Here is a 24,781-nt window from a genome sequence, read left to right as displayed (position 1 = left end):
ACTTGGGTTATGCTAGTGCTTTTATTTTTTTATCTTTAAATTTGTGCTAAAATATACTGATAAATGTCTATTCAAATAAATATGTTAGAAATATAAACAAACATCCCTGTAAGACTGGATCTGGGAGATATGGAGTTCAGATATCTCCTGAAATAAAGAGAATGTAAGATGTTGATCAGGCAAAGGAGCAATTTATTTATTTTTTAAACCTTAACCTGAAAAATCCTGTTTCAACCTGCAAATAAAAATGGTTGTGAAATCAAGGCTCTAGCTGACTGCATGCCATGTTTCTGTTTTAGATGCCATGCATGCTATAAGTACTGGTGGTAACAGGCCCAAGAACATGTCCAATGCCAGCTTGAACGCAATCTTAAAAGCCTTTCTAACATCTCTGTCTAAATTTCTGTTAGGCTCATCATTTGTGCCTAGTGTTTGAAGCAAAGTTGAAGAAATTAGTAACCCAGGGTAACAATAAATTAATGTACTTGTAAATGTTTATATTTTTATATATTTATCATGGAAGCTCAAAACAACATGCAAAAAGATGCAGTTTCAGTAATCCTATGAGATCAAAGTGACATTTTCTAAACAGATTGCTATCATAGTTTGCACGATAGGCTTCTTCCTCTGGGTGACTTAATCTACTCACACTGACTCAACCTACTTACCAATGGACAAGATTTATTTCCAGCCCCTGTACCTGGTATTGCTCCAGGCACATGAAATTCAACATGTCCCAGATTTAATTCATTCATATTTTCCAGGACCCAATTAAGCCCAACTTTTAAACCCATTCCTACTTTATTTGGGAGGACCCCACTGCTCCAGTGCACACCTTATTTATTGCTGAATATGAATGTTGAAGGTTTCAAGTCATAAACTAAATACTTAATTTAATATTTTGAGAGGCAATCTATGGTGGAAAGGAAGTCAGATTTCATTGTGAGGCTGAATATAGCTGGAGAGTTTATTTACCTGTATGAGACAAAAGCTGACTACAAAAACCTCTGAGAATTCTGATTGGAAGTCACTTTTAATAAGTCAGAATTCTTCTGCCACTCTCACGATGGTTTCTTCTCTTTTCCTTTTTTCTTTTGTTATACCTCAGGAGTTACTAGTACAAGCAATTAATAGTGAAAACCAGGAAAATAAAATATGCCCTAGAAACCAGTGCTATTTCCATAATCCTGAAAAGATCAAGAAATGTTCCGTTTTCCCTTCTTCTATATACGTATTTTTTTCAGTATTTCCCCTTAAACCCATACAAGATTTATCTGCTATATCAAAATCACTAGAACATTAGCAGAAAAAATTTAAGTTGTGGTCAATTGCTAAATTACATATTTCTCAGTTACCTACTGTGTGCAAGGCACTAGGAATCTCTTGTTGATACAAATAGAAATAAAAGATACTCTCATCTTTAAAGCGCTTAGCTTTCCTACTAGGGGAAGTATTTTCTATAACAAGACAAAATCAAGCACAATGAACTGCTCCATAATGTAACGGCTAGAAAAGTGATTTAATCAAAATGCTCAAGAGTCCAAGAAAGTAAGAACTAAATGTATAGGTCAAGTCATGAAGGAAGGTTTCATGGAGATGTGGCATCTACAACAGTTCTAAACAAGTAAGACAGTTCCATTTTCAAGATAGTAATCACTTTCTGCAACCACACTTCTCTTCTAGAAAATCACCGGAAAACAAGGAAAACAAGAGACAGAAACACAAACTCTACCTTCAATTGATCTAGGAGACAGTTAAATCCAGAAGCAAATAAATATGAAGATGTAAAGTAGGTGGAAAAAAAAAATCAACAACTTAGCATAGAAAAGGAAGAAAAAATGTAATTATATAATACATTACTTGACGCAGAAGTAAACAGTACTTACAGAGTTAAAAATAATGAAATATCGAATGTGGATTTAATACCAAATTGTGTTAAAATTATATTGGAGTAATGAATAAAAAGAAAAAAATTATATTGAGAGGATGGAGAAAGGTTAATAAGAGAGGAAAGAGAGCTAAAATCCTTTACCACAATAACACATGAGCAGATAATGCTTAGCATGCTAAACTCAAGATAGCACTACAACACATACTATTTAAAAGTTAGAAGACATGGCTGATAGCAAATAGAGGAATAATTGAACTGAGTGAGGATATCCTCTGATATTGTGAGCTCTTTTGCCTCGTTGACTTGTTTTAATGTGCATGTATTGTTTAATAAGAATACACTTTTTAAACAAGATACCAATCAAAAAAAAAGGAAAAAATACTAAAAAAAATTACTGAAAAATGTTAAGACAAAGCACATCAATATGTAAAGGACACCTCAACCAAAAAAATCTGCAAACACACACTCCGCTGGTAGAAACACACTTTCAACATACTATATTCGATTAGCTACTGTTTTTCCCCTTACGAAACTGACATTTAATAATTTTGGGGGCAAAAATGCAAGGGCAAAGCACTCCTACAGACTATGAATGGGAGTGTAAGTTGGTAAACTTTTTTGTAGGACAATTTGAACACAATGTCTCAGAGCGTAATATTTTACTTAGCCTAAAAAATATATACCAACCAAATGAAGTACTATGTAGTCACTAAGGAAGTATTTTAAAGGGGGGGGTGGGAGGGTATCAAATAAATAAAATAGGCAGATAAGACTAAGAGGAAAGGGTATGAACATAATATGGAGAAGAGCAAATACAAATCATGTATGGAAAATGGGAAATAACTTATTTTGGCAAGAGCATTAACTATGTGAGAGTGAACAGTGGACAGTAAGTAAATTCCTCAGATATGGGTGTACCACGTGCACTGCTAATACGTGTTCCCCTGGGTAGTTTTGTGAAGTTGATAAGAACATAAGCTGTGGACCCCAAAGATGTGGGATTCAATATCCAATCTCAGTTTCTTCATTTACTAACAGCAATTTTGAATCTGAGCCTCAAGTCTCTATCCATAAAAATGAAGTATTACTTTCATAAGTACTATTAAAAAATGAAATCATGTGATGTCCATAAAGAACTGGACATGATGCTTGTATCACAGTAAGTACTAACAAACGGTACCTTTTGTAATATTAAACTACTATGCAAAAAATCAATTTTAAAAAAGTGTGGAAGCAGAAAGGGAATACTAAGTTTAAGATTTGCATGGTATTTATTTCTAACTAATTGCTTTAATTAAATATATCCATAAGCATGTACTATGTAAGTTTATTCATCATTGAAGGAGCACATTTCAGCCATATTTGTAGTTGAGAACATAGTCATATACTGCCTCTTACTGTTTCACAGAAGAATTGGTTGTTCTGTAATAGGATAAGCTAAAAATATTTACAGGACAGAATCTGTGCTTCTGATTCATTTTATATCTCTAGCAGTCTTTAAAGGTTTCACAATACTTTTGTGTTGCTAATTTTAGTTGTGAGATTGGCAGTGTAGGTTTTGACTGTCCTGCTTTACTGAGTAAGGGACTTGCCCAGATCTACCAAGAGTCAGGAGACTGGACTTCATCTTTTAGTTCAGACCCAGTGTGCTTTCAACTTACACCTAACTGTTTCCTCGTTTTGCCATTTATTTCTCATAAGTGTTACCTATAATTAAATAACACTTTCATATTTACTTCATTTCGTAGTTCTAATAAGCAGGAGTGTCCATAGCCACTATAAATAAGGTATCTAAAATAAAGCTATTTGAAAGAAAAATGATAATTATGTAACTGAAAAGACCTATCCTTTTATTTTAGTTCCTATTTTTAAAACATCATCATACTGTATTTATATGAAACATTTTCAGTAAAACAATACATAATTCTAGTTAACTCAGTTTATATACATGAATTCATGACATTTAAAGAGAATGGATAGCAATTTAGTCAAGAATGACAAGAAAGACAAAGCTTCTATATTAGTATGTTAATAAATTTAAAAGTTTTTATCAGTTTGTATTTTAACAAAGGATCAGCTAAAGTTTAGAAGTTAGTTCCAATTCTGATACTTCATGATGGCTGTCTTGGTTACTGCTGCTGCTGATCCTCATTTTTAAGTGCAGATGTAGCGTAGACGTCATTTACTGAACACCTATTATTTGCCAACATACAGGACTAACTTTCTAGAAATATGATAATTTGAAGTACCACTAAAACCTTTCCTGTACTAATAAAACATTAAAAATGGAGAAATATGTCCCAAGTTAATACCACTGTGGAAAAACAAGTTCTAGATATATTCAATTATGGGCTTTCAACTAATTGTGAAACAAAATAACCAAACAATAAACAAACAAATAACACTTTTATCTCCAAAGACAATAAAACAAGAACAGGATTTAAATTTTAAAATATTGTTCTTTTTGTGAGTAGGATAAGAATTGGAATAATGTTCTAAGGAAACTTATAGTAGAACCTATTCCTAAAGTTACCTTTGAAAATTTCTTTGTGAAAGCAGGAACATGAATCAGACTCTTTTTTCAGCTTTGCTTCCAACCCTTTAACTCCCCTATTTCCATCACTCTCACAAGAAAACAAACATTTATTTAATGTCTACAATGCACAAGATACTGTGGTAGGATTAAATTTAGCACATTTAAAATATATTTCCTACTAATAAAGATAATTTTCAATGTTAAACCTGCCACTAGGGGGAGATTATTTTGTTTAATAAATTCAAAGATTGGAAGAGCTTCAGATTAAAATTATGTGACTTGCTCTATTCAAATTTTATGGATTTGTACATTTAAATAGCAGTTTTTGCAAAAGTCTTATAACTATGTTACAATATATTTTCTCTGCAAGAAAAATAAAATAGCTATCACTGAAGCAAAGTTTAGATGTGAATAGTATTTTCAGCCAAACAAAATGGATTTTTCTTGTGGGAATGTTGGCATGTGTTAGACCCCATTATCCATAAACTAATAATTTAATTTAAAAAATATTAAACTTAATATTAGGTTTAATGGCCTTATTCCTAAAATCAACATTCACATAGATTAACTTTTCATCTAGGTAAAAATAGTTTGCAAACCATTTCACTTGATCATGTAAATACCAGCACTAGGCTTTCCTTAATAGATACATTTTAAAGCATTCATATGATTAGAAGCAATGTATGATGTTCAATAAAAATCTGATAGTCATCTACATTAACTAAATAAAATGAGGGTGAATGAAGAAGAATGCTTTAGTTATACTGAATTACAGGAAATTATTAAATGAGGTGTACTAAAGTCTTAGTATGTTAAACATTAAGATATCATAACAAAAGGTTCACATTATACAAATAAAAGGAAAAATTAATACAAAAAAGGGAAAATATTTAGTAAAATGTTAACAAGAAACCAAAAATGCTGAATTCCATAAGGAATACCCACTGACTGAAACTCAATATCTTAAAAACCCATCAGGGAGTCTTTCAAATTTTCTGACAGAATACATAAAGCCCATGACACTCTATTATATAATATGCTAAGCATGCTACTGCATTAGTAACTACATGGATACGCATCTTGGATACTTCACAATTTTAACCATCAAGCACAAAGTTAAATTAGACAAAAAATTTTTATATAAGAAGCTATTTTACAAAACACTGTACAGTAACCCCGGCAGAAAACTGCTGACTCGGCAATATTCCTACCGTCAGACACACAGTAGGATAAGACTTTTGGATTCTAATCAGAGTCTATTTATGGATGGTCTAATATCTTTTGTTACTGCCAATTTATAAGTCAGATCTGAGGCTCTAAGATCACTGAAAATCTAAAGGGAAATTAAAACTCTACAACGATGAAATCTTCAACCAATATCAGTTTTAAGTTATTTTTCTGATTGGAATTAGCAACTTAAGTTTTAAACAAAATACTTCTGATTTACTCTGAGTAGACATTTACTGCACTTTTAAAAATTGTTTATGAAACATTTTTAAAATATAGATGAATTAAAGTAACTCAGAGTATAATTAGAAATAATCACACAGTCACAGAAAACTCAAAAAAGGAAATCAGTCTCAAGCACGGATTTTTTTTTTTTTTTGGATAAAACATTATTTTAAAGTTCTTGCCACTTCATACAAATATCCCACTCCCATTCCCCCATTCAAGTTTGAAATCACTACTAAAATTGAAAAAAACTCTGAAGAAGGGAAGAAAAGGAATTAGAGGAAGGTGCTAAGAATGAAAACTCCCCTCTCAATAAATACAGTTCCAAATATTTTACTTTACAGACTCTAAAGGCACCTCACAAGTGATGACAAAGCTTCCCAAAAGGGTGGCTGCGAATACAAATCCCCACCTGTATCCTGTCCACTGCACTCACACCTGGTATCAATCTTACACTCTACCAATACAGGCACGTTAGACACTACAAAATTACTGCCAAGTAAATAAAACAGCTCAACAGAAAGCCAGTTGCCCAGGCCCCCCAAAAAATAGCTTCAGAGGAAACACTTGGCCTCTTTCTTCAAGAGGGCACGTGTTAAACTCTTTAAAATTTCTTGCCCTACCAGACTCGCGGTCTTTTCCAAGAATGGGAATTATGACAGTTCTCTAACCTATTTCATGCGGATATTAAAGGTGGAAGAGGGTTTCAAGCAGATTTATGTTAGCAACTCCATCAGCACCACCCGGCAGACCAGAGCCGTCAACAAATTTAGGACCACAGAAGAGAGAACAGAGCTGCAAAGGGGTAGGGGTGTGAATCGATTCTGCGTTGGTGACAGAACGGACAATTTTTAAAATATAATACTTGAAAATAAAAAAATTAAAAAAAAAATCCAAGTCTTTGCTTTCCCGACCGGCCTCCAAATCCCGATTCTACGGGCTGTGTTGGGAACACACCTAATCCCCCGAAACGCTGGGATTTGGGGGCGGGGTGGGAGAACCTCCCGCAGGCGCCCGGCAGGACCCCACCCGCGTGCCCAGCCCCCGCCCGAGGATGCCGCTCCGAACACTCACGTTTTCTGCACGGGTTTTCGCCTCTTGCGACTGGCGTAGGTGATGTTGGCGCTGCTGCTGTTCATGGTGCCCAGCCGGCGGTGGCCCCTCCCAGGTCCCCGGGGCCCCGCGGTGTCCGGGACCACGGCGGCGGGACGAGCCGGCGAGGGATTCCGGGAAGACGCGCTCGCTCCACCTGCGTCCTCCCAGCGCGGAGGCGAGGCGCCGGGCGTCCCGAGCCTCTGCTCCCGCAGCCCCCGCCCTTCCAGGTGTGCGGCGGCGGGTGGGGGCGCCGGGGTCTGGCGCCGCAGGGCGAGGGGCGTAGACCCACGGTTTAGACGGCGCAGGTGCCGTCTATACCGGCGGGGGCGGCGCCGCGCTTCCCGCAGGTGAGGCGGCCCGGGCGGAGGAGGAGCCTTGGCCGGCTGTTTGGAATCCTGGCCTGGGTCGTGCGCGGTAGCGCCGCGCCCCGTGACCGTCGCCGCGCACCCTTGGGTGAGAGAAGCGCCGAAGCGCTGCTCCCGGGGCTTTCCCGCTGTTGGGTGCTTCCCGCCCGCGGAGCTCCGGCGCCGACTGCCAGTCCCGGGGGCCACCAGCTTCCGCTCGGCTACGCGGCTGCCCCTACCTTGGGTCCGCGGACCTGGGCACGCTGTCCGTACCGAGCGTCGAGTGTACTCTCCCCACGCTGCCTCCCGCCGTGGCGCGCGCTGGCTGAATAGCAGAAGGGCACCAGACCCCTCAAGGACCCCGCCCCGCCCATCGTAGTCCCGCCCTGCCTGGCTTGGCTCCACCCTTTCAGTCTCTTTCCCTTGAGGGTCCCACCCTCCTCCGGAACGTGATGACGTAATACGCAACGACGCCCTTCAATTGCCATCTTCGTGAGGTCAAGGGGAGGTTTCCTCTGTGTACCTAGTTCCAGCTGGGGAAAGGGTGTGACAACAAATTACGTGTAGCCAAACTCTTTGTAACTAGACTATCTCAAATAGTGAGTTTAACTTCACCTGTTTGGGAGACAGTGACTCAGCTAACTTTTGGCTGAGAATTACAGTGAGTTGGAAAACAACCAATAGGACTGTTTAAATTTTTCTACATGGGAAGACTTAAAGAAGTCACTTTTGAGTTTAGACTTGAAGGCTAGGAGTTTGGCAGCAGTTTTTTTGTTTTGTTTTGTTTTAACAATTTGTCTCCACACTTGGCAGTATAATGTCTTTTTCCAGTCAAAATAATTTATTCCACAATCAGATTTCAGTTAGGTTAGTGGAAGCAAGGAGATAGGGAAGCAGTTAAGGCAGGAGGTGTTTGGGAATAAGTAGTAGTCTGGTATGATTGAACAGAGGAGAGGGGAGATGAACATGACGATTTTGGGATTAAATCATAAATCCTTGATGAAGAGTCTAAATTTTATTCTGTAAGCAATGGAATCCTTTTAAAGATACTTAGCTAGAAAGGGACATTCGGGTGTCATAGATTTTTCTAAGTCAAATGTTCTGCCTTATCCAAAGCAACGTCATTCTTTTAATTAGTTTTGGTGATTACTTTCTGAGGTTTTGGTTACAGTCAAATATGCATTTTCCTGTTAGTCTGAGAAAAAGAAATACGTTTCAGGACTGCTTTTATAGATAACCGCTGTTTTAGAGTAAAGGAAAACAAAACAAAACAAAATGAATGGTAAACCTATTTTATCACAGTAGGTGATACCATTTCATTCAGCAAGGTGTCCAGTGCCAGATGCTGTGGGATACAATGGAGATATCAGACAAGTCCCTACCCTCTGAGAGTTTATATTCTAGTGGGAGAAACCAGAATTAATCAAATAGTACACAAATAAATGTACGATTGCAGTAACGATAAGTGCTACAGTACTAACAGAATGTGTAATACGTCGATTTTACTTGGTTAGGGGAGGCTGCCTTGAACAAGATTGAGCTCAGATCTGAAGCACAGGTTGGCATTTTGTAGGAGTGGTGGGGAGGGGAGGAGGTTCATGCAGACAGAACATTAATGACAATTTTCACCTCCTCTTCATTCCTCCAGTTCTTTACTCCAGGCCCTCAGAATTATCTTTTTCACTTATATTCTCTGGGTTTATCAAGTATTTTAGAGAGCATGATCCCATTCTTCCCAAACTGTACCGAGTGCCCTGGGAGTACCACAGCAAACTCAAAGGGGCACCAACAGGGGATATTTTAAATTTTCAAGGTAAACACAGTGATACCTAGCAACAGTTGGACACCATGTAAACCCCTAACAGGAGGTAGTTCACAGCTTCAAAGTTAAATTGTGCTACATTCCTCTCAATGGCATCATATCTTTGTGAAGCTGGGTTTCTGGAAGTTGTGATAAAATTCAAGGACTGTGGAAAAAAATCAGCGTGGATTTCTTGAAAATATTTAAGTTGAATTTAATCAATCTGTAGACAATGGTTCTCAACTTTTTTTGCACATTTTAATCACCTAAGGAGTGTTAAAACTTACTGCCATTTGGGTCTCCAGTCTAGAAATTTTGATTTAATTGGTATGGGTGGTGGCCTGGGCATTGGGACTTTTAGAGATAATAGTGGTTTTATGTTTATGAAGGGAAGGATCATTATTCTTAGGAAATACATGCTACAACATTTAAGGGTGAAGTATCTTGATGTCTGCAACTTAAAAATGGTTCAAATGGCTATCGATTGATAAGAGCCATAAATAGATGTATATTTATATATACACAAAATTGTGAAGGCTATATAGATATTCATTATATTACTCTTTCAAATTTTCCATATGTTGAAAATTTTACAATAAAACATTGGAGAAAAAAACAGGAACAAAAACAACCATTTATCTTCAAGTTTAAAATTCAGACACAAGGGAATTATTTGAAACCTGATAATTGTTTCAGTGGGAGGTGAGACCAGGACTGATAGATTAAACACCCAGCTCTTATGTAAGACAAAGCTTTAGAACTTGCTCTAACCCTTGATATTACAGGAAACAGATGGAAGATACATGATAGAGTCAAATGAGGCTTCTGTATTTCTCCAGTTGAGGAGCAAACTTAGAAACCCAAATCCCCATTTTGCTGCTTTTGTGGGCTGAGGAGTATAGATGTAGTTGTGCATTTCAAGTGTTTAGCTGGTTTATGATAACCCCGATTATTCATTTTGCTGTATTTACCAGTCAGCTATATGAACTAAAACACCAATAATTTCTAATACAGTATAAATACTTTTATACTTATTCTTATATTACAAACTTGAATTTTTTTTGTCTAACTATTTTCATGCATATAATCGCTGACTTTTCTAAGACTTTATAACACATCAATAATTAGTGTTTATATCTGTAAGGCTTACATGCTAAAAGAATAGCTTTTTAAAAAATGTTTTTTGGGAAAAATGTTAATTTGTACCTCAGGTTAATTCTTTTCACATTAATGGTATGCAAAACATATACTGTAAATAATTTTCCTAGGACCCTTCTCAATCAAACATCATAATATACCAAACATTAGAAATATCTGCTATTACTTGATTAGTAAATTGATAATGATAAAGGAATTTTGGCTACATAATTAAAGAATGGGATGTAGCTAAGGGTGGAGTGTCCTGTGAAACAGTACATTCTCCGCCCTTCCCTCCTAAGGCAGGGTATAAGAATTTCCCTTGTAAAACTTTAAACTTTAGTTGAGTTGCTTTCCTGCCTGAACACTGATGGAGTTCCCATCTGGCTTTATAGAAGATAGGAGTCCTGATGAAAACGGAGTTGGAGGAATTCAATTTACTCACAGTTCTTGGATGTCTCTTAAATTCTTTCAGTTCCCACTTTGGGTTGAATCCATTCCAGTTATCTGATCCTATAAATAAATAGTTGCATAAAATAAAGGTGTCTCTGAAAAATGCATGGAAATCAAATAATTATTTTGGAGTACAATCATATTTAAAGAAATACCAAGTAGTTTATTTTTAACGTAAATAATTCTTATATAAACTCTCCAGAATCTGGGAAAATCAGATACCTAATTTATTAGATAATTGAACTGTGCTTGTATGCTCTCATATTATTAACTAAGTTAAACTAGGATTGTGTGAGTTGTCATATTTATGTCAACCTTTCTATGGTTCTTTAAAGCAAATCACCACCACCACCAAAAAAAGTCAACAAACACTCATATTAGTAAAAACATCAACCTGAAATTTGCTGGAAACATTGATTAGGTGAATTAGATATCACAGCATCTTTAGCTATGCTTTGAATGAACAGGAGAATATATGAAAAACATAACATGTATATTTTTATCACTCTTTTTAGTCACTCTTCAGCTGCATTAACAAAGTGATGAGAAAAGTGGAAGGTAGTATAGGACAATTCAATCCCCCAAACCATTTTGCCTTTATTATAGTCTTTGTCTATTTTAGGCGATAAAAAGGTTGACATTTTGATAGAATTGTCACAAGTATATATGAACATACTTTCCATGAAATATTAATAAAGGAAATAGCCTCAGATAGAGCAGACCATACTTAAAAATAAGTTTGTTCATGCTGAAAGTATTAACCAATCATAAAGTGGGTTGGGTGTTCAGGAACACTAGCTCTCAACTCCTCTGAAATAAATGTCATTATTATTTGTTAATCTAAATTTTTTTTCAGTAGTAACAAGAATTAGTACTTAATAGCTATAACTGAATAGCCCTTTTCTTGCCTTTTAACATCCTCTTAAAGAGATGAGCAAAATATATCAGTTCTCCAAGTGAAATATCATCCTTATAAATCATTATATCTTAAAGGTAAAGACTCCAAATAAGAATTTTCTGAAACGAGTAGAATAATAACAATTACTTTGGTAATAAACAATAGCATTAACTTATTTAAGCCAGTAATTTCTGAGTTTTGTATCACTTATTACCATGTTATCATGCTCAGAAAATAAATAGATAATAAATATGTTTCACCATGAATTATTTTACCTAAACATTAATGAAAAATTAAGCTTTTTCACGTTAAATTATGAGATGGCCTTAAAGCAAGTTTACCAAAAAAAAGAGTACATATAATCATTAAATCACCTTTACTGGATATATGCTTATGATCTTTGATCATGTTTTATGTAGGTCATTATATATTTTGGATAATTGAGATAGTGCCCTAGTTTTAAAGTGATACTTTCTAACTCACCTATTAAATAAGAGAGCAGACTTTACTGTGAAAGATTATTAAAACAAAAATTAATGTATACTATTTCAATTAATTTGCCTTTGTACACTTTCTAGTACAAATGAATTGAAAAGTTAAATTGATTTAAGATTTTAATTACCTATGTAAAAAGCAAAGGGGAAACCCCTCTCACATGATCTTACTCTAAAACACACATTTATATTTATATGTAAATATATATATAATAATGTAAATAACGTATTTCAGTAGTGAAAACGTCAGTCCTTTAAAAATGGTACTGAAATCCAATCAAATAGAAATGCTGAGATTTTTCTCAGGATCAATGAATTTTCTTTAGTGAGTCCCCAAAACTTCTCCCTACAAAATACAAGAGCTCTTTTTGACTCAAAAATGGTTCCAATTATTATAAGCTTTACATTCTATATCTATAATATGTTGAGAAAAACAACCTGTGATTTTGATACAGCCTAACCTACTCAAGACTCCTACGTATCTTCATCTTCATTTGAACCTTAACAATCACATTCACAGTTCCTTTACTATGTTCAGTATGCTCTCAACACAAAACCACTAGGTCCACTTCCTCCAACAACTTGTGGCCACTAACATAATTTATTTCCTTGTTTAAAGAGAGCAAACAAATCTATCACTAACTGTAGTTACTGTAAATGCCCTTTAATTCCTTCACATGAATTTAATCCCCTTTTTAATTTTAGCAGTTTTAGTACTTAAGTCCAAACAGAAGTGTATCTAGTAACTTAGATTTTTCTTTTAATGTATAGGAAAGGAATTGTATTTACATCCTTAAGTGTGTATATAAAAATATGTTCCAAATTTACTTTAAAAGCATTTGAAATGAAAAGTTATGATTTAATTCAATATGAATGAGAGATATTGCTTATACATGACACAGAAATAATTTCTATCTTACCCAGATATTTTATTTACATTTTAAAAAATTGTAATATTGAAGTACGTACCTAGAAATATTTGCTTAAAAGAGCTTCCATTATTCTATTTCTCTTTTATATATGCTTAAAATTGAACAGGTTTTGACATCCCAAAGTTTTCCTTTTTTAATGTCTTTCTGGATGCGGTCAGCAGAAAACACTAATTATAATAAAGATAATATACAAATATTACCATATTGGCAGAATTTACCCAGCACAAGAAAGCCACTAATGCAGCTAATACAGTCTCTCATAATGTCCTTCTCCCCATTTTAATAAGAAAGTCTGTATTGTTCTGACATTAAATGGATTAAGCAGCAAGCCTGCTGAGAAAAATACTCAAAGGTATTAAACTCTGGCATTGTTGGTTTAACTGTAAGTACTGTAAAATGAGATTAAGTCTGAGTTTGGGAGAAGAACTAGATTTGACATAAGACTAAAAGGTAGCAGTATTCACAGATGCCTGAATTAATGCTTCAGTGAAAGTTATAATTAGCACAAGATTTGAAAATATGTCTCCTTTGGCAAATGTCTTCAGAGAGTAATCAGTGCTGTAGAGTGATGTAGTGGAAAGAGTACTGGGCAAGTAGCCAAAATCCTTGAATTCAAGTTTTTTGCTCTAACACCCACTAGCCTGTGACCTCAGATAAGAAATTTCTTAATGTCTTTGAATCTCAGTATGGTGAAAGTGGCCAATTACCAACTATTCTCCACTTCCTTATAGTGTGCATTTCTGTACTGCAGAGGCTGGAAAGCTAAAAAATGTGTTTCTCAGATTCCCATGCAATTAAAGTTCCAGATGCAAATTAGGTTCAGCCAATTAGATGCACTTGTTGAGATTTGGAAGGCAGAAGTGAGTAGGGGTCATCTTCCTGCCCTTTCTATTGTTTTCTGATAACAAGCAAGGCTGTGGAGACATGATTTTTCTGTGGTAGCTCCCAGCATACGAATTCTAGTTTCATTGGTTTTGCAAGCCTGTTGTGGTGGCAGCAGGTTCTTCCTAGTCCCTTAATTGTACCTACAGTGGAATGTCTTTGAACTCTAAATTCTGTTGTGACTTCTGGATTCATCTGCTTTCTGATTGAAGCAGAAGTAGTAGTTTCCCTAGTGAGTCCATTCTGTGGGATTTTGGAAACAATCCTGTATGGCCAGCCTAGAGCCTGTATCATGAGCCTTTCTAGGGATTGTGTAAATTTTTAATTCTCTGTATTAAATCCCTGTCTGCCTAAAATACCTGTTTCCTGTACTCTGATATAAATATGCAAATTGTGTACATACCTCACAGTCTTTGCAAGGACCAAATGGTACTAGATAAGTATATTAGTATTCCACTTTTTTGAAAGATAGGTATTCATGATACAAGCAGCTGTCAGAATTGCCTGATGGCATTTGCATGCCATTAATTTTACTCAGGTAATATTGAATTATTTTGGATAATTATAAAGTATTAGCTCTTTTGAGCCAAAAACTCAAAAGAAGCAATTGTGTAATTGATACCTAGATACTATAAATCTCCAGTTTCTAAGAAAGTTCATGAATGTATATGATGGCTTCCTTATAATTGAAATGATTTGTTTCCAATCCAACTTTATATTTTTCCTATTATTGTTGTTACAGTTTTATGATGGTAATCATTAGAAATGCTATGGCTAATTCTATAAATGGAACTGGACTGACATAACTCCATGTTTGTTAAGATTTTGAGCAGAATTGGAACACTTTTTTCTCTGTGTTCTCCTCTGAACGTATATTTACTGTGCCAGTTTGAATGTATTATGTCCCACCAAACACCATTATCTCTGATGCAATCTTGTGTGAGCAGACGTATTAGTGTTGATTAGATTGTAATTCTTTGAATGTTTCCATGGAGATGTGACCCACCCAACTGTAGGTGATAACTGATTAGATAATTTCCATGGAGGTGTGGTCCTGCCCATTCAGCTTGGGCCTTGATTAGTTTACTAGAGCACTATATAAAGCTCAGACAGAAGGAGCAAGCTTTCTATAGCCAAGAGGGACACTTTGAAGAACACACAGGAGCTAGAAAGGAGCTGCAGCTTACAGAGACATTTTGAAGATGGCCCTTGAAAGCAGACTCTTGCTCCAGAGAAGCTAAGAGAGAACAAATGCCTCAAGAGCAACTAAGAGTGACATTTTTGAGGAGCTGCAGCCTAGAGAGGAACATCCTGGGAGAAAGCCATTTTGAAACCAGAACTCTGGAGCAGACGCCAGCCATGTGTCTTCACAGCTAACAGAGGTTTTCCGGATGCCACTGGCCAACCTCCAGTGAAGGTACCCCCTTATCTTGGACACTTTATGGCCTTAAGACTGTAACTTTGTAACCAAATAAACCCCCTTTATAAAAGCCAATCCATTTCTGGTATTTTGCTTAATGGCAGCATTAGCAAACTGGAACACTTACTAAAGGAATAAAATAATCCTTTTTTTAAAATTCAATTATTTTAAGAAATATTTGTTGTTGCATCTTGTGGAGCCGAGAGGCTTTTCACCTTTAAGCCAGCACACATGCCCAACCACCAATTGAGTGCTGATGAAAGGCAGATGCCCCGATGCTCTTCAAAGCAATTTCCTAACTTGTTTTATTGCTCTCCAGTTTCAGCTTGGCTCTGGACTCTTGGCTCCATTTCTGTTTGTAGCTTCTGCTATGCCCTTTTGACTTATAATGAGTCTCACTCTGCGTCTCCTAAAAGGGCTCATCCCATTGGCTTTTTCCCTTTGAGGATTTCTTCGGTAATACCTATACTTATACTGGAAAGTATATGTGTTACTGAAATTCAGTTGGATCTTAACTATGGAGATGCCCTCCAATTCTCAATAGAGGAATTCAAAAATGGTAAAATTATGGAGTATTTCTCATTACTCATTACTTTCTCATATAATTTAAAATATTGGACAGAATAAACTGTATCAAAATTTTCAATACTCTGTGGATAAAAGTGGATTAATTTACTTCCATATATATGTATAATTCTATCAGTAACCCTATTTTCATGATTTGATTTACCATTTGTTGACCAATTCTAACCTTAATTAATAACTCCTAATTTTCAGATCTACCTCCAATTTCCCTATCCCATCTTAAATTCTACAATCTTTGTTCTGCAAATACTACTACTATCATGTCACTTCCCTTTCTCCTCATCCAACAAACAAATTTTAAATATTTATCCCAAAATGCCCATAAACTAACCTAACTTTACTTTCTTGTATCTTTTCTATTCCCTAACACATACCCTCCACTATAATCAGACCAATTTTCTTACAATTTCATGAATATGTCAAATTCATACTTCTTTCTTCATCTTTTATTCCATCCTATTTAATTGTTAAACCTACTCTCCTCTAACTCAAACAGAACTCATCCAACAAGGGTCATCTCATAAACTGCTAGCTTATACAATGTGCTTGTCACATTAACTTATATTTTATGTTATATTGTTTATGATTTTTTTGCATTTATAACCCATGTTTCCCCAACGGTAATTGAAGATCATACTGGTGACATGTTACGTCCTCAATAAATAGGGGCTGAATTAAATTGAATTCACATACTTCATACAGCATAGATTGAATATTTTATTGTTGAAGTTAGACATCCTAAAACTTATATTCATGCTGTTTTTATATTGTTGGTTTGGTCACTGTGATTGCTAAGTTCCTATGTCAACTCATCTAGGCTATGGTGTTCAGTTGCTTGGTCAAACAAGCATTGGCCTGATTGTTATTGTGAGGATATTTTGTGGATTTAAGTCACCAGTAAATTGATTACATCTATGCTGATTATATTTACAATCAACTAAGGAGATTGTCTTCAGGAATGAAAGAGGTCTCATCCAATTAGTTGAAGGTTTTAAAGGGAGAATTGATTTCAGCAGTCACGAGGAAGAATTTCTGTCTCTACTTCAGCCAGCCAGCTTCTTCTGGGGAATTCATAAAAAACCTTCATCAGAGTTCCCAGCTTATGGCCTGCTACATGAAATTTAGACTTGCCCATCCCCACAACTGCATAAGCTAATTCCTATAATGTCTCATAATATTTACATTATATATGTATTTATGGTTTTATGTCTATAGGTATCCTGTTGGTTTTGTTTCCCTAGGGAACCCTAATACAGTCATTTTCAAGTTTTATCAGCCACAGTGTCTCTTTTTTCAGATGTCAATAACAGTTGGCTATATTACTTATATGTTAAGATGATGTTATGAATTGAATTGTATCCTCCAAAAAGATATGCTTAAGTCCTAACCACTGGTCCTGAAAATGTGATCCTATATGGAAATAGAATCTTTAAAGTATTACTAGTTGAGGCCAAACTGGATTAGGGTGGGTCCTAACCCAATATGATTAATATCTTTATAAGAAGGGAAGAAATGGACACAGAGAGAGGGAAGATGGCCATATGGTGAAGGAGATGTTGAGTTATGCCAGAGACTGCTGGCAAGCCACTGTCAGAACCCTACAGACTTCAGAGGAAACATGGCCCCTGCTGACATCTTGATATCGGACTCCTAACTTCTGAAACTGAGACAATAAATTGTTATTGTAGTATTTCATTACAGCAAACCTAGGAAACCAAGACAGATGGAAAGATATTTCCCTCCTTTGATCCATGTAACTTAGTTTATATGCTTAAGCCAGAGCATTTCATTAACTGTACACAATACATATATCATGGACATAAAGAATTCATTCATTCAACAAATTTTTAAGTACACCGCAGGATTCAGTGTCCCATGATTAATGGGGCTAGCATAATGAATAAGACATGGTCATTGCCTTTCCTTCAGAAAATGTACAGGCCAAATCACTTATGGGATGAGGGGAGTATACAGGTGTTCCGGTTTGCTGATGCAGCCATTATGCAAAATGCCAGGAATGGATTGACTTTTACAAAGGGGGTTTATTTTGTTAGAAATTTAAGTCCTAAGGCCATAAAAGTGTCCAAATTAAGGCATCAACAATATGATCCTTTCACCAAAGAATGGCCAATAGAGTCGAGAATACCTCTATCAGCTGGGAAGGCACGTGGCTGGCATCTCCTGTTCCTTTGCTCCCAGGTTGCATTTCAAAACAGCTTTCTCCAAAATGTCTCTGGGTCTCTCTTAGTTTCCTTACCTCCTGTGCATCTAAGCATCTGTGGGTCCTCTCTTAGCATCTCCATAGCAAACTCTGGGCTAGCATCTCCAAACTTCTCCAAGCATCTCCAAATGTCAGCATCAGTGTCAGCTCTTAGCTTCTCTCCAAAATGTCCCTCTCAGCTGCTCTGAGCTTCTTCTGTTTGTGATCTCTTTTATAGGACTCCATAGATTAAATCAAGACCCACCCTGAATAGGTGGGCTCCATATCTCCATGGAAATAATTTAATCAAACATCTTGCCCACAGTAGACTAAGTCATACCTCCATGGAAACACTCAGCCAAAAGGTTCCAACCTAATCAATGCTAATACATCTGCCCCCACAAGAATGCATTAAAGAATATAGCTTTTGAGGGGACATGATATATCCAAACTTGCACAACAGGCAATCACCATAGAATGTGATGATTCTGAGGATTATAGTTAAGTACAAGGTACTCTGAAAACACCTAAGAAGGATCCCTTTTCTAACCCCAGAGGATCTGAAGCAACAAGCTAAACTCAGCAGTATGAGTTACCCCAGCAAATAAGGCCTGAGGAAGTCCGAGAAACCTGGGAAAGGTCTGGAGGCAGTGAAAGTAAGTCTGCATTGGCATGCAAGAAGATTAAAGGTATAGGAAAAATTATTTAATTACCCAAACTTTTCTCCAGGTATATTTAGCAGTAATTCAGATTTCACTTGCATCTTAAAACCTAACAAGATTATCTCAAATCAAAACAATATGCCAGGAGTAATATGTTTCCAAAATAATGATTTCATAAACAATTATCATTCTTAAAATGTTTGCAAGAGGAAAATTATTTTTGTGACATTTTAGGTCAGGTTCCTGAGTGCTCTTCACTGAGGAGAAGTGTTCTCAGGAGAAGGGAAGCAGGTGGATCTGGAAGGAGCTCAGTCAGCCGGAATGTCTCAGCTGGAGCCCAGCTTCCGTGTGGTCCCAGAGGGGCTCTGACTCAGGGGACTTTGGAGCAGGAATTGCATCACAGACCTGGTCCCACCTCCATGCCAGAAGACTGGCCTGTGTTAGGGAGGAGGGAAGGGCCCAAAACGTCTCCTTTATGGTGCTCCCATCCAGTAGAGAGCAATTTCAGAAAAAGGGGGCAGCAGTGAGCCTTGTGCATCCAGGGAATGGGTGCAGCCAATCAAAGGGATCTGGGTGGAGCACAAACAGGACCTTCTAAACCTTATTTCTTAAATTTTAGGGATTTTGAGTTCCAACAAAAAAATACATGTTCAAAATTTAGTATACTTTCAAGTATTATGAAACAAAATTTTTTTGCTTGATATTTAGCCCAGTAAATAATTTAGAGACTAAAGAAGTTATATACTATATTTATCCTAAGTCACATCTGTCTGACAATGAATGCAGTCTTGGTGAGAGTACAGTCATTGCTCCTCAGCTGTATTAAATAATAGAAACCTGCCAAAATAGACATTAACCATTAGGTTGAGAAAGTCACACTGTGAGCTGTTTTATAGTTTTGTTTCATTTTGGTTTTTTGATTTCTATGTTTTTAAGACAACACCTCAGTGTATTTCCTTTAGTTTTTCCTCCCATGGTATTTCTTTTTGTTTCTTCCTTTCTCTTTTCTTTTTCTAGGCTTTTACTTTCTCTTATTTTTATTCCTCCCTTCTTCTCTTCCTTCTTTCATTCTTTTAAAAACTTCCTTCTTTTTCCAGTGTTTTGAAATGCTTATTGTAGGATAAGCAAAGCAAAACCTGGAAACTCAAAATAAAATAATTGTTTCAAGAAATTGGATGCATTTCTGTTTTCTTCATTCTTTACTCAATCTAAAACTTTGGGAACCATTTCATAAGGGTGGTTCACTCTAAATTTTAATCTTTGCCATTCATTTCCCAAGTATTCTTTAATAAATTGCCCACATTTTACAGTTTTTCCTCATTAAACTTTAATGAAGTTATAGAATGTTCTTTGAAATGACATTCTTATAGAAGATAAGTTCTTTAGAGATCTCACAGACTAGGAAGCAGGATTTCCTAAAACTGCTGTACCTAGTTAAGTTACTTACCTGTTTTTGTATAGAGTCAACTTGTCAGCCCCCCAAAATTATTATTGTATTTCTCATTGGTCAAGAACTCCTTAATCATTTCAGTGCAGCAATAACATCTTTCAGAAATACAGAGCCATAAAAAATTTGTTGCATCTGCTTCCTATGGTATACGGTAGCTTTTACAATGTGCTGTGCTATTATTTAAAATTAAATGCTCACCACTACATATTGCACTGTTGAAAAACATAGGATAGCGTAATTTAGCTCTAACAATTTTAGACCTTTTGCTACAGGTAGTGGCTTTCATTAATGATGATATGAAACTCTAATAATCATTGTAATTGCATTATAATTGTATATCTGGTGTATGATGTACAAACCAACGTCTTGGTCATAATGGTAATTTGCTAATTGGTTCACTTAATTATGATAATTGTTGGATGGAGTGCTGTGTCTGTCTCTAGGCCTATTATCTGCTTTGTTATTGTATAGATGCATCAGACAACCAGCATGGTGTGCCTACATTAGCACAAATTACATTAGTAAGAAATATGTGGATACAGTGGTCCATTGTCTTCCTTTAATTCTTTAGTTATACTAGAAGTATTTTGATGTTTAACACATTTACATTCACTTTCCATATATTTTACATAAACTGCAAATATTTTCAAAATGGATAATAAAAGCATATTTTATCTGTTTTCCCCCAAATCCTTTTTTTAAATAAGAATTACTATTTATTAAATACAGGAACTGTGCATCCTATATACTTTCTTTCATTGTGTCCAAAACAAGCCTATGAAACTCATACTTTTTAAAAAAGACTGAGATAAAATTCACATACCATAAAATTTACCATTTTGAAGTGATTTCAGTTCACTTAAAAGAGTATGTGCTTATCACCACTGTCTAATTCCAGAACATTTTCAATTGCCCAAAAAGAAACCCCATATACATCAACCCCCAGCCCCTGGCAACTATTAGTTTTCCAGAGTTGCGATGACAAATACCACAAACTGGTTGTGGCTTTACAAGAGGAATTTATTGGATTTATTGGTTCACAGTTTTGAGGCTAGAAGAAGTCAAAATCAAGATATCATCAAGGCTTGCTCTCTCCCTGAGTCTGTGGCATTCTGGTACTGGCCAGAGTTTCCTTGGCTTGGTATCTTTGCCTTCCATAACATGGCAGTGTCTTCTGCTTTTGGCTGCTCTTCTGGTTGCTGCTAACTTTGACTTCTTCTGGTGGCTTTCTCTAACTCTTGGCTTCTGGTTTCTTCTCTTTATAAGGCTTCCAGGAATATGAACTAAGACCTACCCACATATAGCTGGGCCGAGCTGTTTTGCTACAGAGGTAAAGCTATGTCCTCCAATTGATTTATTTATCATATAACTGACATTTAGATATCCATTTATCTGTTTCCTATGACTTAATCTGAATTAGTTCTGAACACAGGAAGGAAAGAATTAAAATTTTAAAATAGATCCTTGAAAGATCAATGACTTTCACATACTGGAAGATTAGCTTGACTACCATCTTCTCCTCTGTGAAGACTTCCCTAAGCAAACCAGCTAAACTTTTTTCTCTTCCTTTTGAACTATCAACACACGTGGTTTAAATCACTCACGTGACACTCATCATATACCATCTCAGTTATGCATGCATACATCTTATCCCCCTGAGTACAAATATATCCAATGTTTACTCTCAGTCCTCTAAAAGTGTACATTAGGAACTAGTAAAACTGGTTGTGTTGAGAGAAGCAAGGGACAGTGTGTGAAGAGAGACTTACTTTTCAGTAACCTGTTTGTATATTTTGGATTTTGTCCCATGCATTATCTTTTTCATTTGTTGGTTTAAAATGTCTATGCACGTTTAATTAATAAAAACTAATGGTTAAACAAGTTGAACAACTAAAGTCTCTTCATATTCCATAAAATATTACAGAAAAGTTTGTTTGTGTTTCAATAAAGACTATCATTTTAGAACAAGCAGCTGAACTGTGCAGTTGTTTTGAATAAATTGTAAAAGAGACTACTGCCTATCCTGAAATTCCTTTTTCTTTTTATAAAAAAAGAACTATTGAAAATTACTGACAAATTTTGAGTTAAAAAACTGTTTTAAAATTTCAACTTTATAATAGATAACAGGAAGATGTTTATGAAACAAATATAACATTTGTTTCAGTACATGTCTTTAAATGGTAGACTTAATATGTCTGTAAACAATAATAAAAAGATTCCAAATGTTGCCTGTAAGAAAACAGGCAAATTTTACCATAAGCGACAAACCATTCCAAGCCTTTAAGATAGTTTATATAGTTGCACCAGCAAGGCAACAAACTTTTACCAAACAAACAAAAACAAAAAAACAACAAACAAAAAAACCTTTGTAATTTGCTGCAAAATAGAGCAAAACAAGTTGTGTAAACTTGATGGAATCACAATAGCTAATATAATTTAAGGGAAAATAAGGGCATAAAAATTCACAGTGTTTAATGTTTAAAAAAGTAGAGCTTTACTATTTTGCTTGGTTCTTTGGACACTGCATGGTTTAATAAAATAAAATTCACTATGTAATCTTGCTAAAAATTGGTTAGTGGCACCATTCAAAACACACTGCAAATAAATGGCCATTCAGTGTACCATTTTCCACAAAAGGAGAGCATTTTATTTTCATTGATATGGATGAAGTACAATTTCTTCAGCAAAACCAACAAGACTTGTTCAGGGAACTAAAATGAACTTTGAAGTTTTAAAAAAAAGTAGAAAATGAAAACACAAAATCCTAAGAAGTAAATAAAGACCACATCAGCACACTGGTGTCAACACACACAACCACACCACTTTTAAAAAAAAATCTTATGAAAAGCCATCCTTGCTTGCTTATTGGAAGTGCACATGTAAATTAAATAGCTTACCAATATCTTTTGGGGAGTAGGCCAAACAGAAACAGACAAACCCATGTTAAAAAAAAAAAAAAAAAAAGCACGTTTCTCTTCCCTAATAATTTTTTCCTGAAACTGAATTTGAAGAGGGAGGGGGAGCCTATAAGCCAAGAAAATCCGTCTTCACCGTCATTGTCATTAAAGTCATCATCCTCATTATCGTTTTCCCCAACATAAGACACTGGCATCTACACTCTGGAGCCACTGTACTGAGACCTGCTGGAACTTGTGGCCAATGTCCCATTTGCACCATTGGTCAAGTCACTGGCAGAAAGCCTGGTGCCATTTGTAGTTGAACTTGATGATGTGACAAATACACCGTTGATTGATCCCTGAGTCATTTCTGTTACATAAGGTTCCAGGGCTTTAGGTACCAAACTACCTGCCATTTTAAAGTCTTCAGCCAAACAGCTTCCTAATTCTAGTCCACAAGCCATTCCCATTCGCTTCAATACTTCTGTATCATCATGGATTTCAAATGTGTTGTAAAAATTAAACATATACTAAAATTTTTTGTCATTAGAAATACTGAAGTTGATAATTGTCTTCTTGCTGGTGTTCATGATGTCGAATGGGAGATGTATGATGGGGTTGGAGGGAGGCAGCCAGTTTGCTTGCTGCTCTGCTTGGTGGTTTCTCTGCACCAAATTCTTGAAGGCTATTTGCTATAGAATGAGTTCTTGAACTTGAGACTGCTTTTGTTTTATTCTTTCAAGTATTCTCTCTCTACCTCTAAATTCTGACATTCCTGAGCTGAGTTAGTAGGCAGACCAATCCATTTGATTTCTTTCTTCTCCTTAGAGATCAAGTTTATGGCCATTAAGACATTTAAGGCATCAATGACTTGTCTTATTTTCTTCCAGTCATAAGATGATTCATTTGGTACAATAAGGTTATCAGTGGCACTGAACTCTGCGACCAACTCATCTGCCTTTCCTCTGAACCTTCTCACACACCTTCATTGAAAAATGCCTCAGTCCTTCCTATTCTCCTCTTCTTTGCTATTTTGGAGGCTGAAGCCTGGTTCTGTGATACAAAGCGTGTATAAAGGGTGTGTGGACTTCCTACTAGGATACTATTTGGCACTGCAGGTCTCTGAGGTATACCAAGTACCCACTTGCTGTGCATTGTTGACACTGGACTGTCCAAAGGCTTTTGTCAAGAGTTGTTTTCCAAGGATACTTACTATAGAAGGATGAATAGCTACTAATGATGCTACCCCTTTTCTGGGACTAAGATTCTAGTCCTTAGTTGTTCATTGGCTTCAATGAGACCGGCATCTTTTGCCATGTTACCACATCCTTGAAATCAATTATATAAATGTTCATCCTCCAGAGAAGAAACAATGATTTTTACTTTTACCAGGAGCATTGAGCCAGGGTGACATACTGGGAGCACAGTGACATGCAGCCGCAAGTGGTCCCATGTTGACTGGCCCAAAGCATCCATCATACATTATCTTTCCAAAAATAAATAAACACATTAAGAAAACTAGAAGATTGAATTACATGCCATAGAAAATATATGTTTTTAATCCATTCTTGAGGGTGTGAAACCATTTCAAATAAGACGTTATTTTTAGTTGAGTAGCCAACTGAGCCAGGGTGAGTCTTAATCCTATTACT

At 36.0% G+C, this 24,781-nt stretch overlaps 1 protein-coding gene and 1 pseudogene across 1 annotated transcript in view; both read right to left on the bottom strand.

Annotated features, from left to right (window-relative positions):
- Positions 1 to 7,682, bottom strand: part of AHR (aryl hydrocarbon receptor) — a 66,541-nt gene extending 58,859 nt beyond the window's left edge. The window contains exon 1 of the mRNA XM_037836841.1: positions 6,954 to 7,682. Within this exon, the coding sequence (XP_037692769.1) occupies positions 6,954 to 7,018 (65 nt within the window). The 5' untranslated portion in view covers positions 7,019 to 7,682. The remainder of the gene's footprint in view (positions 1 to 6,953) is intronic.
- Positions 7,540 to 24,446, bottom strand: LOC119535431 (annotated as a pseudogene).
- Positions 24,447 to 24,781: the final 335 nt, after the last annotated feature.

Source organism: Choloepus didactylus, chromosome 5 (genome assembly GCF_015220235.1).
Source record: "Choloepus didactylus isolate mChoDid1 chromosome 5, mChoDid1.pri, whole genome shotgun sequence".
Lineage (NCBI taxonomy): Eukaryota > Metazoa > Chordata > Mammalia > Pilosa > Megalonychidae > Choloepus > Choloepus didactylus.
This window is presented reverse-complemented; position numbering and strand designations above follow the sequence as displayed.